The sequence below is a fragment of the Thunnus maccoyii genome, chromosome 4 (genome assembly GCF_910596095.1).
Source record: "Thunnus maccoyii chromosome 4, fThuMac1.1, whole genome shotgun sequence".
Classification (NCBI taxonomy): domain Eukaryota; kingdom Metazoa; phylum Chordata; class Actinopteri; order Scombriformes; family Scombridae; genus Thunnus; species Thunnus maccoyii.
In genome coordinates this window covers 18,814,694-18,831,631 of record NC_056536.1, presented here as the reverse complement: position 1 = coordinate 18,831,631, position 16,938 = coordinate 18,814,694, and the positions used below count along the sequence as shown (strand labels likewise).

Here is a 16,938-nt window from a genome sequence, read left to right as displayed (position 1 = left end):
GGCTTTAAAATTTCATGTTTAATAGAACAGCGAAGCATAGGATACTCTGGATACACAGGCACACACACTCAGGTCAAATAATTTTTGCCAGTAATAAAAGAGCAAATTGGCAGATCAACAAACATGTGGCCACCGCTGTGCACTCTATGGTAATACCCTAGACAGGAGAGTATGAGAACAAGAGGGGAAAAAAAGATTAAGCATTTCTCTCCCTCCTGACTGGGGCTACATTTTCAGTCAACATCAGGCTTGGCAATTGGCTGTTTGTCTCCAACCTCCAAGGAAGGATTTCATTGGCTGCAGAGGGCATGGGAGACTGCTCTCTGCTTTCCTATTTACAGTACATGAGCATTGCGGGTAAAAGAGCGAGGGAGGAAAATCGCAGCAGATTACCGTGCCAATTTCACATGGAAGCAGAAGAGCTCTGGAAAGGATAGATAAGGAAATTCCTAACAAACCGCTGCCAGCCAAATATGTATCCAATAGCAAAAAAACACACAAACATTTTATAATAAACCCCAAATAGTGATGGAGGAGGTTTCACCCTACAGCGTGGATGTGGTATTTTTAGCACAGCGGTTGATAATTACCATCTATTCACCATGTTCTGCAGTAAAAAGCACTATTAGAAATGCCACCATCAGAGCGGTGCAGACACAAACACACGCATACATACATGCACACCTACACAGGTGTACACATACAGCGCACATGCATGCAGACAGCAAAAAAAAAAAAAAAAAAAAAAAGCGACAAGCAGCTTGTGATCGCAACTAAAGAATGCTCAACCGTTTCATTTTATGCTCAGGCAATTCAAAACACAATTAGCAATGAAAAATTAATGTCTGTGACATAATTTGCCAAGATGTACTGAAAAACCTGCTTGACTAAGGATTAACATGAACATACACACGCATGCACACGGAGACACAGGGATACACACAGACGCCAACATGGACATACTAATGTGGACGCAGGCCGATAGCCAGGCAAAGACAATCAGACACTTATTATTGCTACGATGAGTGAGCTAGTCAAGCAGGGATTAAATTTGTGCCGGATGTCGGAAGACAATGTGGAACCGCCCGCATTTTGACATATTTTGTCTGATCTGGCACCTCCTCTGTGGCCATCAAGATCTTTCACTACATTGCCATTCATTTATTTCCCACGGGTGTTACTAGCTTAAATCAGAATAGTAAGTCAGACTCTAACCAGGCTAACCTCTGTGGATCAGCAGGGTGGCGATAGCAGCAGCACTGGTAGCCAAAGCATTGCCAAAGAAGTTAGCATTGATGTTAGCTCAGTGTCACCAGCTAACAGACATAACCAGAGGAAAGAAAATAGATAAAAATAAGGATGACTATGTATACTATGCATAAAAATTTCTTTCAGGATGGATTTCTATCTTGTCTCATTTTCAGATTGTAGCCTGAGTTTGTAACGGGCAGCTGTGTCATTTAGGTAAAAATAAGTATTGGATTGGCTTTAGTTTTGGTGGATATCCAATATTAAAATGCTCGGACTGGGATCCAGGCCAACAAATTTGATGGGGACACCCCCAGTTAATACTTTTTAAAATGTACCATTCTCTGCTGTGTTCTGTTAATGACTGATTGGTGGAGGGGTGGTGTGTAGTATGACTGTAGTTATGATGATGTTGATGATGATATTTCCACAATGCTTGCAGGTAATAAATGTTTATTTAATTAATATTTTGTTATGTTATTGAAGTACTCACGGTTAAAAAAGTATGCATCTGTGCTGCAATGAGTATGGTGAATAAAACCTGTAGATCCTGTGAGCTCTGCGGTTTGATGTGTTCCATGACTTTTTCCCTCCCTCCTCCTGATATAGAAATTAAGCTCTGTAATAAAGTAATACTGCATCATATACAAACTGCTATTACGTTAATCTCTGATAAAAGTAGATAACATTTCTGTGGTCACACACCATAGCAACAAGCATCTGGCTTGTGCACTATCACTATCATTTTCATCTAACTTTTCCCTTTTATTTTCCTGCTCTCCCTTCCTCCCTCTAATTCCCCTCTTCCTCTTGTTTTGTTTCCCATTCTTGCCTTTTAAGGATTCTATCTACACAATAGAGGCATGCTGGTATACTATATCCTCTTCTATAGAGGTATTTCAGCTTGATAATTGGTATCTCACTCGGTCCTAGACATTGTGAAAGTCTGCATTACACTATAAGCTCTATATCAGCCATTATCAGCTCTGTCGCTGTGTCATTAAAGCAGAAACAAAGAGAAACTCACTTTGCTGGGCTCATCTCATCGCCTCCAAGTAATTACTGGCATAAAGCACTGCTGTGAGCCTACAGAGTGTTACTGCCCCTCAAGCAGAATGTGAAAACACAAACATACGCAGACAAGTGTCCACAAGTGACACATGCATGCATACATGCACGTATCCACATGATCTTGCAAAACTGCCTTCATAGATACATACTTTACTCTTACAAGTATGTGTTTATGAAGGCAGTTTTATTTAAATGCAAACATACAGATTACACTCCTGCATAAAACCTGTAACAGGCAAAATCTCACAATTTACCCTTCATTAACCAATCCATAGTTGTTTTATTATGGTGTGTTCAGGCGTATCTTCACTAACAACAAACTGACAACAGACAGAGAGAGAGAGTGTATGTGTGTATTAGAATGTAAATTTGTAAATTTCCTCACTGCCAGGTGAAAAGGAGTGTGTGGTAGTCTACATTCTTCCCAGACCAACAATCGTTGGATAACACACACACACACACACACACACACACACACACACACACACACACACACACACACACACACACACACACACACACACACACACACACACACACACACACACACACACACACACACACAAAGCAATTTTGTGACGAAATGTTGCAATTTTCTTTTTTGGCTGATCTCCTGATGTACCTGTCGCTTCACTTGGTAATGTCCTACATTTTCCACAATGGTGTTCAAACTGGAATGAACTGGTTGCAATTGACTGTGGGTGACTGTGCAAGAGGAGCAAACATGATTGTCAGACAGAAGAAAGCAGACAGAAAGAAAAAAATACACCCTTTTACGAAACATAACATTTTGTGCCTGCACTGCATTATGGTCTAAGTGTGGATCTATGCTAAGTGCAAGTGTTAAACTGTAAGTCTAGACAGAAGCACTTGCTGATTCATTGGAGCTTAAACTGTATGTACAGTACAGTACAGTACAGTACAGTAGCTTACTGTGACTGCACTTCAGATATCTCAGTGTGATGTCACGTTATCTATAAGCCTGGTATTGACAATTATTTTCAACATGTCTACTAAATGTCAGAAAAATGTGAAAAATATCCGTCAAATGTTTTAAGAGCCCAGCGTTGGTGTCCTCAACTGCCTTGTTTTGTACAACCAAAAAGAAAAAAACAAGATATTAGATTTTAGAGATACAATGATGAGTTGTTTAATCGATTAGCCGATCAACAGAAAATTAATGGCCAACTATTTTGATAACCAAATAATCATTTGAGACATTTTTTAAGCAAAAATGCCAAATATTTATGATTTCAACACCTCAAATGTGATGATTTGATAGTTTTGTTTGTCATATATGATGATAAACAGAACATCTTCGGGTTTGGACTGTTGGTCCAACAAAACAAGACAATTGAAGACGTCAACTTTGACTCTGGGAAATTGTAATTTTTCACTATTTTCTGACATTTTATAGACCAAACAATTAATTAATTGAGAAAATAATTGTCAGATTAATCGATAATGAAAATAATAATTAGTTGCAGTCGTATTAAATTTACAATGATATAAAACAAAGAAACTTTAAAACACTGGAGATGCGAGAATGCTTGGAGTTGTTGCTTTAAAAATGACTGAAATGATCATCGATTATCAAAGAAGTTGCTGATTATTCTTCTGCTGATCAACAGTTCAAGTTAAATGCTAAAAATCATACACCATCCAAACCAAATGGGACAACAAATCCTGGTCTAAATCCAAATAGCAAGGTCTTTCTCCTCTTTGAAGCATTGTTGGAGGTGAAATAATCCTTTAAGTGCACATGGGGACATTGCACAGCAAGTGGAGAATCAAGCAGGTGATCAAAAAGAGAAGAAATGAAAAGAACATTCTGTGAAGAAGGTTCAGAGCAAGACAGCAGTCAGTGGTTAAATTTAGTAATTGATCCTCTTTAATGGCCCATGACAGCAAAAAACCACAGGGCATTCACTGTAATGCCTTAAAGAGCTGACAAAGTAAACACATACTCACCGCCACAGGCACACATAACACACACGCCACAGACTTTATAAGTAGTTTAGTAGCAAATACTCCCAAGTCGGCTTAGCATCATATTTTCTCTTTAAAACTCAAGTTCCTGCTGTTGCTCCTCCTACTTTAATAAACTCAGTTCTGAGATGTGCATGATGCGCACACTTAGGACATAACAAGTGCACAGACACACACACACACACACACACACACACACACACACACACACACGCACACACACACACACACACACAAACACACACGCATACACACATTACAAGGCTGCACTCTAAAAATTAATGCTGCTCAAATGGATTTAAGGCAGAACCATGAGAGCAGAGGCTGGGTTTGGGGGTGTGTATACAGATATGATTAACTGAATGCATTTGCCCAAGTCTGCAGAACTGAGGGTGGAACTACTAGAGAATAATTTGAAATGTGTTGAGTTTTTGAGTGGGACTATGACAGTGATATAATACTACAAATAATTAATGATTTATGTAAATTCAGACACAAAAACATGAGTATTAATTGCTTCACCTCTGACAAAACAGAAAAGATACTTCCCACATACAATTCGATCTTTGTTACTAATAATATACAGCTGCAGGTGCAGTCATAATGCCTTAACTGAGAAGTAGATGGTGTTCAGCTGAGACTAAGGATTTGGACAATATCACCCCAGAGTTTCCCCTTAAATATTAGCTTCATCTGTGTCTAACTCTACCCAAGTCCATCATGAGCTGACAGGTTTGACAAATTCAAGTGAGTTATGTCCAACATGTTTTCACATGCATACGTTGGGTTGCGCTCAGGTTCGGGCCTACATTACTATTGTCTGTGTCATAATATTAATATTTACAGCTGGTTCACTTGTTACTTCATCATGACAGATGACAATGTATAGCAGCAGACTAGACTGAGACTGTGAACAGTGTACCAGGGTAAGGTTATCACAACTTTAGAAATATAAGCAACTACAAAATTAACAGTTATGTTGTGAAAAAAGCAGATTTTTTCCTTTATGGGATAATAAGTGTAAACATCTAGTCAATGTCTGCTGCAAGCAACTGCTGCTACAATCTCTGCCTATTCAACTTCTGCCCTTTACTACCAAAATAGATGATAGGTCCTGGCAAACACCACTGAACACCAAAACCCAACATTTACATTTGCGATTGTTTGAAATGGCTCAGCTCTAATTATTCACAGAATATAAATCCCATCACTCAACATTAAAAAGTAGATGGAGCCATGAATGCACAGTAAATCACAAAATCTAAGTGTTAGGGCCAGAATTTTTGTTAAGGTTTAGTTGTGCACAACTTGTGCACACTCATCAATTTAAAAAAAAAAACCCTCATGTTTATTATGGCAGCTGCTGTGGGACTGTGACTATCTAACAGTGTGACAGTGGCAGACCGAGACATTTGCTGACAATATGATTATAGAGAAATGTGGACTAACACACACTTCTTAAAGAGAAAAGACTGTTAGCCTAGACAAGCGAAACAGACTACAGAACAAGATTCCTAATGCCTTCTCTCTCCGTCTTTCTCTGTTGAGACCCTTGTCATTTGCTGGGCCTTTTCTCTCACTGAGCACCAATCTCAGAGAGGATTAATTATTTTGGGCATGAATTAATTATTGAGCTTACAAGAACAAGGAATGAACATGTTGATTGTAATGATGTGTGTGTGGACAGTATAAACTGTAGATCCAGAAGAAACATATACACACACCTGTAGGTTTGGATCCTCCTCGTGCTGTAGGTGGGCTTCCTCTGCAGCCTCTACCAGCCTCTGTAGAAGGAGAACAGAGAAGAGTGGTGTAAAGGTCAAGAGAGGTGAGGAGATGAGAGGAGAAGAAGTGGGAAAAAGGATGGAGAGGAGAAATATAATAGCTTTAGTACAAAACTAAATTGATTAGTGGGTCAAAAATAATAGGTAGAGAAACATCCAAACAGAAAGTAGCTTTACAACTGACTCTATAAGTACCCCTTAGCCAACCTGGTATCACGCCAAAGCGTGTAATACACCATGTCATTGTCACGTTTTTCCTCGTCTAGGCATGAAAAGTACACATGTGTAAATTAGCAGTGTTTTCTAATATGGCACATCTATCGGCAGTAATCTGCAGGACAACAGAATTTGTTTGTGCTGTTTCAAATCACTGTTAAAAAATAATGATGTTTTATGATGTGACAATGCTTTGGTTAAAGTTAGGTAAAGTTTAGGCACAAAAAACACTTGGTTAGGGTTTAGGAAAGATCACCTTTGTCATCATGGCAACAGTAAACACCATGGCAATCGTAGTTATGGTCGGAAACGAAAAGTGAACAGCGGTCTCCTGCAGCTAAGTCCACCTTTTGCCTATCACGGTATCCTCTAGTGGATCCGCAGGTGTATTACATGCTTTGGCGTGACACTGGGCTGCCTTAGCACTAGAGCAACAGTAAAATACCTCAGGACACACATACACACATATAAGGACACAGATAGCGGACAGGCATTTGGTCATCTCGTGAAAAGAGGCTATTTTCCTAAATGGTTCAGCAGTAGAGGTAATGGCTGCCTCAGGTTCTTTGGACACTATCACAACAAACTCCATCATCAGTTCCTGCTGTTTTACACATGCACTCTCTCTTTCTCTCTCTCCGTCTCTCTCTCTCTCTCACAAACACACACACACACACACACACACACACACACTCACAATCATCACCCTCTTGTTGCTATCGTCTGCTGTGTATGCCCGTAGGGTGTTTTGGGTATCTGTGTGCCTCTAAGTCAATGTTATGCTCTCTCTCTTCCTCTCTCCCTCTCTCGCTCTCTTATGGGAACGATCATCTTTTGAAAATGGCATTCTGTCAAAAGGTGGCAACATGAACCCTGTCAACCTTCTATAATGAGTATAAAAGATAATCATGGAGAAATGTAAGTTGCAGTCCTTTTTAAAGTAAAGTTCTCCCTGCTTTATGGCTTGCATCTTTTGTTTAGGTGGCAACCAGGACAGAGAATCGCAGCATAATTTGAGTCAGAATCCAATGTCACACTCCAGGCTTCCTTGAGAGGCACAGTCCATTCAAGAACAGGAATCTCCAAGACAATAATATGCAGTTTTTGCATGTACACACACAAGGAGTGAGTGAATGTTTTGAGCGCAAACAGTGAGTGTGTGCTGTGTGTATGTGTGTGTATGAAATTAGGCTGCAACTGCTGATTACCATTTTCCAAATATGCACTTTTACATATATATATATAAGATACAATTCAAGGAATAAAACTATTACAAATCACTGGAATCAACAGGTCTCCTTTTGAAACTAACTCAGATTCACTCTCACTCAACCAGACAATCATTTAATCTTCATCTTCCTAAACATCTGACAATCAGTTTTTAATCAGATACAGGGGTCCAAAGTTATGAAACTACAATTGTCATCGGGTTCAAATTTGTTCGTTTTTAAAAGTCCTTTAGAGCATATTTTAAAAAAGGCTTTAATTTTGGTTTTATAATCCCATTTGTTTTTTATAGTTTGACTTTGTTTTTCTTTTATATTTATGTTTGTATATTATTTAGAGGTAATCCATAAGCATACTAAACCTTTTCCCTCCTCTTGATTGATTTTTTTCTTGTTGTTTGTATTTGTTTGATTTTAACCTGTATAAATAAACTCAAACTCAATTATTTTCATTATCAAATAATCTGCCAATTAACAAATGTGCATGCGTGTGAGATATCAAAAAGAAGTCTAAGGTAATAACATCTGGCACACAGCAGCATTTCAGAGAGGCTAAACATAAAGGGCCTGAAGGAATGGTTTTGGGTTTTGAGAAACAGCTTGACTCTGAGGGATCACACACACACACACACACACACACACACACGCACACACACACACACACAGACATAAGCACTTCTTTCTCCGTCCAACTGTGATATGCATGGTATGTTCTCATAGCAAGTAATTTCTCTCATTCACAGCTGGCTCTGGTGTCTATGAGTTTCGGTAATGCACTTCCATTTCACATTTCCATTCAAATGGCTTTACCCGTAAAACTACTGCAATCAGCCAGCTTATTTCAGCTGAGCCATGTGTGTATGTGTGTGTGTGTGTGTGCGTATGTGTGTTGTGCTGTTGCTGTGTGCAGGCAGGCTGTTTTGGGAAGCGTACACTGTAATCTAGAGCTCGGCCAATCATTTTCTTCACCATAGCAACACACCTGGCCATCACATATCGTTGCATATCATTCTGCTCTTGATACCATTCGGCTATCGATTAATGTATAAATTTGCTCTGTTTCCCTCCTGGTCTCTGATAGGCTGCGAGTGGAAAACAAGCAACACAGTGAACGCCTCTGTGTCCTCTCTGGCCTGGACTTCTTCAGATGTTTGAAGGAATCGAGCAAGAAACTATATGTGAGGGCGTGTGTGTGTGTGTGTGTGTGTGTGTGTGTGTGTGTGCATCCGGGCATTGAGAGACACCACAAAACCTCAGGCAGGTGCATCTCCCGGAAAATCCACAACAAAGCATTGCGCTAGGAACAAACAGAGATAAGGACGGTGGAATAAAGGGAGGATGAGAGAGGAATGAGAGAATAACATTCTCTAAAGGTCTGAACGCTTAGCCTCACACTCCCAGCGAAATGTCAGATGCTGCCTGTGAAGCCGGTGTCGATAGAAACACACTTTTCAGCATTGGTGAGTGGGTGACGTTGTGTGTGTTTGCGTGTGCACATGTGAGTGTTAATATTTTTCTCCGTTGACACGTGTTAAGATATTAGCCCTTTGACCTATTCTGTCTTCCAGCCGCTTTTGCAAATGTCAATCACTTGAACGTGAGAGTATGCGAGTCACTGTGCGTGTGATGAAATCGGATTGAATTAGAGTACATGCATGGACTGTATGTGCGAATCTATCATAGCACAGTTGTGAGATGGACTGAAAATATTGTTGTTACATTGTAAAATGTAAAATTTTATTCTTTTTTTTTTTTTTTTAAAGAAACTCACCTGTGATTCAAAATAGAGTCTATTAATCTGTCATATGTACACAAAAACAACTAGCTTTAAGTATTACACAACATCTTGTGCAATACAGTAAGATCTACATGGCCAATGATAATTTCATCTCTATTGCACACTACAGAACATTTAAACACTTGAGTCCCACCTGCGTATAATCTATTCTGACACATTAGCATGTAGTGTAACTTACCATGCAGGAAGATAGGAGTTAAAGCTCTGGGGTAAAAATAACTTGCAGGGAGTTTTTCATTTGGGAAAACAGATTAGAGATAAGTAGGTACTACTCACTCCTGTGAATTTCCAACATATCACTAGGATGAGCACTCCAGGTGGTGTGTTTGTTTTTGAGTGCATGTTGTGTTTCTGCGGGCACATGCAACTGTGTGCCGCGTCTGTCTACGTGTGTTTGTGTCTGTCTCGCATATATTCAAATGAGCCTGCCATGTCTTTTTTTGTCAATAGGTGGTCCTGCCAAAGTGTATGATGCAGTTTAAAAAGAGAGAGGAAATGACTTTTCTTCTCAAATCATTCTGTCGAGGCTCGGGCTTGGTACGAGATGACAGCAATAATTAAACTGACACAGTGAGAGAGGCAGGCCCTGTTGTCTCCCTGAAAACACACACGTACACACACACACACACACACACACACACACACACACACACACACACACACACACACACACACACACACACACACTTGTACACAAACTAACACGTTCACAAGCCTTCACTTTAGCTGACAGGGTAAAGGCTGAACACACAGAGCTAACAAGACTTGCTGTGGTAACTGTATTAGATTTGGTAGCACTAGAGGAAGAGTCTGGCATCTCTACCTGATTACAGATCCCTGATGTGCTTCTGCTGGTCTCTGTCTTCACTACAGAGCTTTGATTCTCAGCACAAACCTGATCAGACTTGACCTGACAGGTCTAGGCTGGGTAAGGCTCCATTTTCTTTTAATTCTCTCATGCTCATTTTATTTGCCAATTGTTTTGTTTTTACTCCATAAATCAGGCCACAGGAAAAAATGTGCCGTGTTGACATCTAGCCCCCCTCCCCCTGCTTTGCCAACACTTTCTGTGATATTTTTGAGCAGTCAGCTTGACAAAGAAAATGATGCATATGAAGAAGAAATTAGCATTAAGAGAATTTACTGTATCCTAACAAGAAAAAGCCTGAAGTATGACATTTATTGACATTAATGTCAGCCACAACAAGATGTATGTATCACATTGTGAAAATCTCTGAAGAATTAGACTCATATGTCATGGTAAAAATGTAGACATTAATCAGGACTGGGTCCATCCTTGCTTCAGACTGGTTTGGACCCAAGTTTTGAATCTGAAAAACTCCCTAATGCTACCCCAGTTTCCTAGTGTAAGCTGAAGCAATGTCTCTCCCTATAATTAAAATGGTAAATGGTAAATGGACTGAATTTATATAGCGCCTTTCTAGTCTTCAGACCACTCAAAACGCTTTACACTACATGCCAACATTCCCCCATTCACACACAAATTCACATACTCATACACACACACACTGACATTTGCACTCATCTACCCCCTTTCATTATCTGACATCCTGTGATTATGATTTGCCTGACAAAGGATTCAGCTTGTTTACACTTTCAAAAGTTCATAAACGATCCCCCTCATTTAGCTGTCAACTTGATTGGCCTATTGTTCTTGCACTGCGCCTGCTGTGTGGTAGGTTTCCTGATGGTTGAAAGCGCTGACCTTAACAAATGCCTACACATTATGAATGCAACACTAAAGCCATGAAAGTTAGCAAAGGCTGTCATATACAGCTGGGCTATGCTAACAACCGCTGTCAGAGAAGCAGAAGACGAGTGGACGGGGGAGTCGCATACATTATTGACTGCTAGCGGAAGTCGAGGACTTTTTTTTAAGCAGTACATTAAGCCTTGCCTCGGCACATTCCCTCCACCAAGAGGAGGGGAGGGCAGTGGCCTGATTCTGAATGTTCTACCGAGGTAGCCGAGAACAAGACTACAGTCGATGACTCCCAGAGGTACTGTCTGCTGTTGGCTCAGCACGCATTTGTACTTTGGGTTAAAACTAACTGGAACTTTTCTTTTTTCCATTTAATCATCTTTTGGAGTTACAATTTGTCGAAAAGATCTGAACATTTTGCCCTGAGAGTTATTTTTCAATGCGCAATTCACCAACAGTGACCCAAATTCATCAAGATCAGAAATTCAAAACTGTGTCTAAATTTAAATCAGCACAGATAGCAGCTGTGGCATTTTTCCTCACATCTAAATATGTCCGTACCTTTCAAAATTCTTTTTGTGTGACCTTATGTGAAAAAAGTACAGTAAGCTATCGTACTTGACTAACTTGGCAGGCTCCTGCTTGGCCAGATGTATAGATGTGTTCCTCAGTTGTAAGAAGAAATGCAAACTAAGCCTTGGCCTACTGGATCAGGGCAGGTCCTGCGGGTCTTGGTTCTGCCAGAGGCCTGATCCTTCGAGGCCTGAGCTGGGCTGAATCGGCTCAGGTCAGCCCATCAATAGCAATGGGGACAGCAATTAATATTGTCAAACCATCCAGGGGAGAGTTGCAGCATCAACAAAATGGAAAAGTGCTCTGTGACACTTTGCTTCCTCTGTTTTGCACATTTAGATTGGGTACAAGCCAAGTAGACAGAGCATGGTTAGAGAGATAGAAAGGGAAAGGGAAAGAGGGAAGGAAAGACAGATAGAGAGAAGAGAGTAGTGTGCTTTGAAACATCAGGTCACAATAATCAATACTTTACAAGTTCTCAGCAGTTCTGCTGACTGAAAGGGAATATGAAGTGCCTAACCCAGCTCTGCCATCCTTCTGTTTTTGCCTTGTATTTCCTCATTTCTACACTTTCTTCACTTAGACTGAACTTTTGACTGAACTTTTTTTCTTGGCATTTGACTTTCCCATCCTTCCTGCCTACATCCTCATTTTATCATTCTAGAAAACAATTCCATCCCTCTAGCTTTGATTTCATAGTGACAGAAAAACAACCAGAGAAAATGGGAAGGAAGTGACTGTCTCTGTCCTGACATCTACTGGCTGGCTCTGCCTTGTCATTACTGGCCATCACTCTCAACAGACATTTACACACACGCACACAGAGAGGGGGACATGACAATGATCTGGGACTGAGGACAGCTAATGAAATGAAGGAAATGAGGAGAGCAGTGATGTGAGCTCAGCATGGCAGTGTGGTGTGTCAGGGAGGAGGGCAGACAGGAGGAAAGGGCAGGACAAGCCTGCAGGGCTGGACCACACCATAATAATCCCTGTCAGGACTATACACCAATTAAAAAGGCAAAATCAGGGATAAGCTACTTTAGCTCTCATATATGTATATCATATATGTGTGCATTAAGGAATAAAAAAAGGCTGTTCAGTTCTGTTCAGTTTAAGGGAGAGAATTCATATCAGACAAAAAGACTTAATTAATAGTTTGCTCTGTGAAATGTTAAAAAATAGTGAAAATGCCATTTACCATTTCTTAGAGAGGATAGGGATGCCTTTGATTTGCTTGTTTTGTCCAATTAACAGTCCAGAATTGTAAGATATTCAATTGACTGTTACATATGTTGAAGAAAAATAGCAAATTCTCATATTTAAGAAGCCAGAATTAGGGCATATTTGGCATTTTTGCTTGAAAAATGGTTGAAACAATTAATCAATTATCAAAATAGTTGGCAATTAATTTTATGTCAATCGACTAATCGATTTCATCAACAATTGACTAATTGTTGCAGCTCTATTGTGGTAAATTTTTCATAACTTGGATCTTATTTTTGTAGTTTTGGCCATAATTTCCAAACTACTTTATTAGGAGGTGAAATCAAAAGTAAGGGCACCTGAAATGTCAGGAATAATCCTCATTGCACAGGAAAAACGTATGCGTCATACCAAGCTATGGCAGGTACAGTAAGCTAAATTTGAAACCGGATGTTAAGTCTATGATGTGGATGTTTACAATAGACAGTTTCGGTTTTAGATTTCATTTTGTCTTCCAAATAAGTTTGGTTAACCTGGAGGTTTGTTTAAAACCTTTATTATCATCTGAATGCATGTGTTTCATGCCCCATTTGAGTTTGTTTTAGCCATGGCGTCATGTTCTCAGCAATTAACATGTTGGGTACAATGCTGTCATTACTCTGGGACTGAAATGACAAAAACCAAAACTAGGAAAATTGTAGTAAACAAGAATTTTCCATTAAATGCTTATCTGCTAATAAGAGAAAACGCATCTTTATTCAAAACATCTCCTGCAGAGGACGACTTGTTGAAATGCCATATTTGTATTTTAAATTCATTGTGCATGTCAGCAAATGAAAATTAAAGTTCATATGAGGTTTTGCTGGCAGAGAAATTTCATTTTAAAGTCCTGTGTATGCCTTTTATTTTTAACATACACCCATGCAGACTTCCTCTGCTCTACACTGGTAATCATGTTGAAGACTACAGAGGCGTAGCTGCCACAGGTAAATGATATCAGCAGGTACAGAGTAGAGACCAAATGCCATTACAGGAGAAACAGCCCTAGCAGCAAGGCATCCACTCTGCTTTGAAGTGCATTTGTCGCATGAAACACAGCCGTGCTTGACTTCAAAGAGGACATTACAATAGCTCCATGCCTTTCAACTTTGATAACAACATGTTCACTGTTTTTAACCGTTTGCTGTTGTGGCCATTTCCAGCCAGCAGACAAGCTTTATTCAGGAGAGGAGAGGAGAGAAGAGGAGAGGAGAGGAGAGGAGAGGAGAGGAGAGGAGAGGACAGGAGAGGAGAGGAGAGGACAAGACAGGAGAGGACAGGACAAGAGAGGACAGGACAAGAGAGGACAGGGCAGGAGAGGACAGTACAGGACAGGACAGGAGAAGAGAGGAGAGGAGAGGAGAGGAAAGGAGAGGAGAGGAAAGGAGAGGAGAGGAGAGGAAAGGAGAGGAGAGGAAAGGAGAGGACAGGACAGGAGAGGAGAGGAGAGGAGTTGCTGTCTGCTAGACAGTGATAATATCCTACCGACTCAGGAACTGATGAAGGTAATAGTAATTAAAAAGTAACAATGGCAAGCTAAGATGCTCGCTAAGCCAAGGAATAAACACATGTCTATAGACTTCCAGTATACACACAAAAGCTGCACATAAGGACACACACAACGTCCTTGCAAGCACATATTTACTTTGAAACATTGTTTGATTGGCCTTTTTATCTCATCTATAATAGTGGACCTGCAATTAAATTGGCTGAAGCAACTACACAACACAACTGCTCTTGCCTAAAGTTTCTTTTTTATCTGTCAGACAGAGAAGAGGCTGTGCTTGTCACAATAATGTGAAGATGATAATGGAGAGAGAATAGGGACATGAATACAATCAAACACCAATTCTAAATGCAATTAAACACACATACATACTCTCTCCTTCACACATACACACACACAATACCACACACAAAACCGGTAGGAAGCTTAAATACTATGAATTCAGCTTATAAACATGTTTCACTACCATATCATCTCTCTCTCTTCAAATCAAACAAGAATTAAAGCACAAACCTTCTTTCACCTAAACACACTTTAAAAGAATGAAATCAACTACCATACACACACATTTACAGGTGCACCCTTTTACAGCAGCAGGGGCTGCTGTCTCTCAGCAGGTGGCGGCGAGTGATAAAGAGGGGGAATCGACGTGGCGAAGGGGAGATAAAACCACGTTGACGGACAGGGGAGAGCGCCTGCACGGAAATTGAATCGCTGAAGCGCCACATATACTTTAGCAAAAAGCAGAGAGATGGGAAGAGGCGGCGCAGCGAGGGGAGAGACAGACAAAGGAGAGAGGGATGCTTAAGGACAGCTGCAGGTGTGCACACAAGGCCAGACAGATGAGAGTTTTGGTAATAAAAGCAGAGAGAAATTGGAGAAAGATGGAGAAGAAGAGGGAAAGGGATTTATGGACACTTCCATTGTGTGTTTGAGACTAACATTTCATTACAAGACCAGCTGTCAGAAAATGAGAAAGGTGGAGGTGAAGTGGAATCATGGCAGCAGCTGTCAAGGGTTAAATTCTCAATGGACATGTCCATATGGTCTATCTTTCACTCTTCCACTTTCTTCGATTTTCTTTCCTATAGCATTTAGTCTTCCTCTTCCTCCTTCATCTGTCTTTGATGAAGTGCAATTCCATCAACCCAGTGACCAGTATTCCCTCTCATCTTCTCATCAACCCCCATAACTTTTGCTCGACAAACACACACAAACACACAAAACCCCCAGAGATGAACAATTATCAGGCATCCAGCATCTGGGCCGGCGGCTTTAGAGAAGCCATTAGCTAACCGAGTCCTCATATCTCCAGGGGTTTAACGCACTCACAACGAGATGGCACACACAGACAACTATGTAACTAGATTCAATACATCTAATCTCACAGCTAAGAAAATTACTCTTGTCAACAAGTAAGTGTATCAGCCAGTTGACAAGACATGTCTCTCTATAATGAAAAAATTACAGTTACATGGGTTTATACAGTTAATACTGGTTTGGAAAGCGTATAGCGGTGGTTTAATTCTGAAACAATGTTCATTATTATTAGAAAACTGATTAAGTCCTCCATTTTCTATTACATGAGCTAACAACATAACCAGTACCAATATTCAATTAGAACCTTGCTTCTGTGCCAGCAATCACTGTATAAGAGTAGGAGTCATATTTTTGAAATGTCAGATGACTCATATTAGCATGAAATACTTCCTCTTCACTATGCGCTCAGTTCAGACTGTTAAGCATGTGGATGGATGGAGAAGTGAACGCTTTCAAAGTGGATGTAACGCTGTGAAACAGGCATGGTCATGCAATCCAAGCAGGCAAAGGTATCATATGTAAAATTAAGAACAAAGGTGCAAGCAAAGCTAAAGCATGGAAATGGGTTGTCACTGTCTGTGCCCCGCTCTCTCTCTCTCTCTCTCCCTCGCTCCCCTTTCAGCCTGTATCCTTGGACCAGGCTCTCAGAGAGAAATCCAATTTCTGTTAACAGCACCATGTTGTCCTGATAGGATCTATCACCTGGAGCTAGAGCTGCAGCCAGAGACGCAGTGCACTGTGGACACATCCTGAACTGCACCTGTTACAATACACACGTACCCACAGACATGCTCACACACACAGATAGTAGAAATACCACAATGTAAAAATACACCATTATGAAAGTCCTGCATTGAAAAAGTAAAAGTATTATCAACAAAACATAGTTAAAGTGTATTTTATCATATGAATCATTATGTCTAATGCATCCACGTGTCAGTAACATGTTAATGCTACTCGGATGTTACATTGATTAAATATAACAACACATATTTTATATGCTGCTGATATGTGTTGTATGTAAAAGCTTAGCTTCAAGATAACTAGTGACTATAGTTGTCAAATAAATGTTGTAGAATAAAAAGTACGATATCATTATTATTCCCATATTCATCTGAAATGTACTGATGTATAAAGTAAAGTAAAGTTGTTTGGTACACTGCTTCACTTCACTAGTCTTTTAAAAACAGAAGACGCCCCTGACGATTGCATACACCCAGATATACAGTCGAATTTGA

At 40.1% G+C, this 16,938-nt stretch overlaps 1 protein-coding gene across 7 annotated transcripts in view; it reads right to left on the bottom strand.

Moving 5' to 3' along the window:
- Positions 1–16,938, bottom strand: part of cacna2d3a (calcium channel, voltage-dependent, alpha 2/delta subunit 3a) — a 133,561-nt gene that overhangs the window by 76,874 nt on the left and 39,749 nt on the right. For all 7 annotated transcript variants that reach the window (XR_006095790.1, XM_042408725.1, XM_042408718.1 and 4 more), the window contains one exon: positions 6,033–6,092. Coding sequence is in view for 6 of the 7 variants with exons in the window: in XM_042408725.1 (XP_042264659.1) it covers positions 6,033–6,092 (60 nt within the window). In the remaining variant the exon portion in view is untranslated. The remainder of the gene's footprint in view (positions 1–6,032; positions 6,093–16,938) is intronic.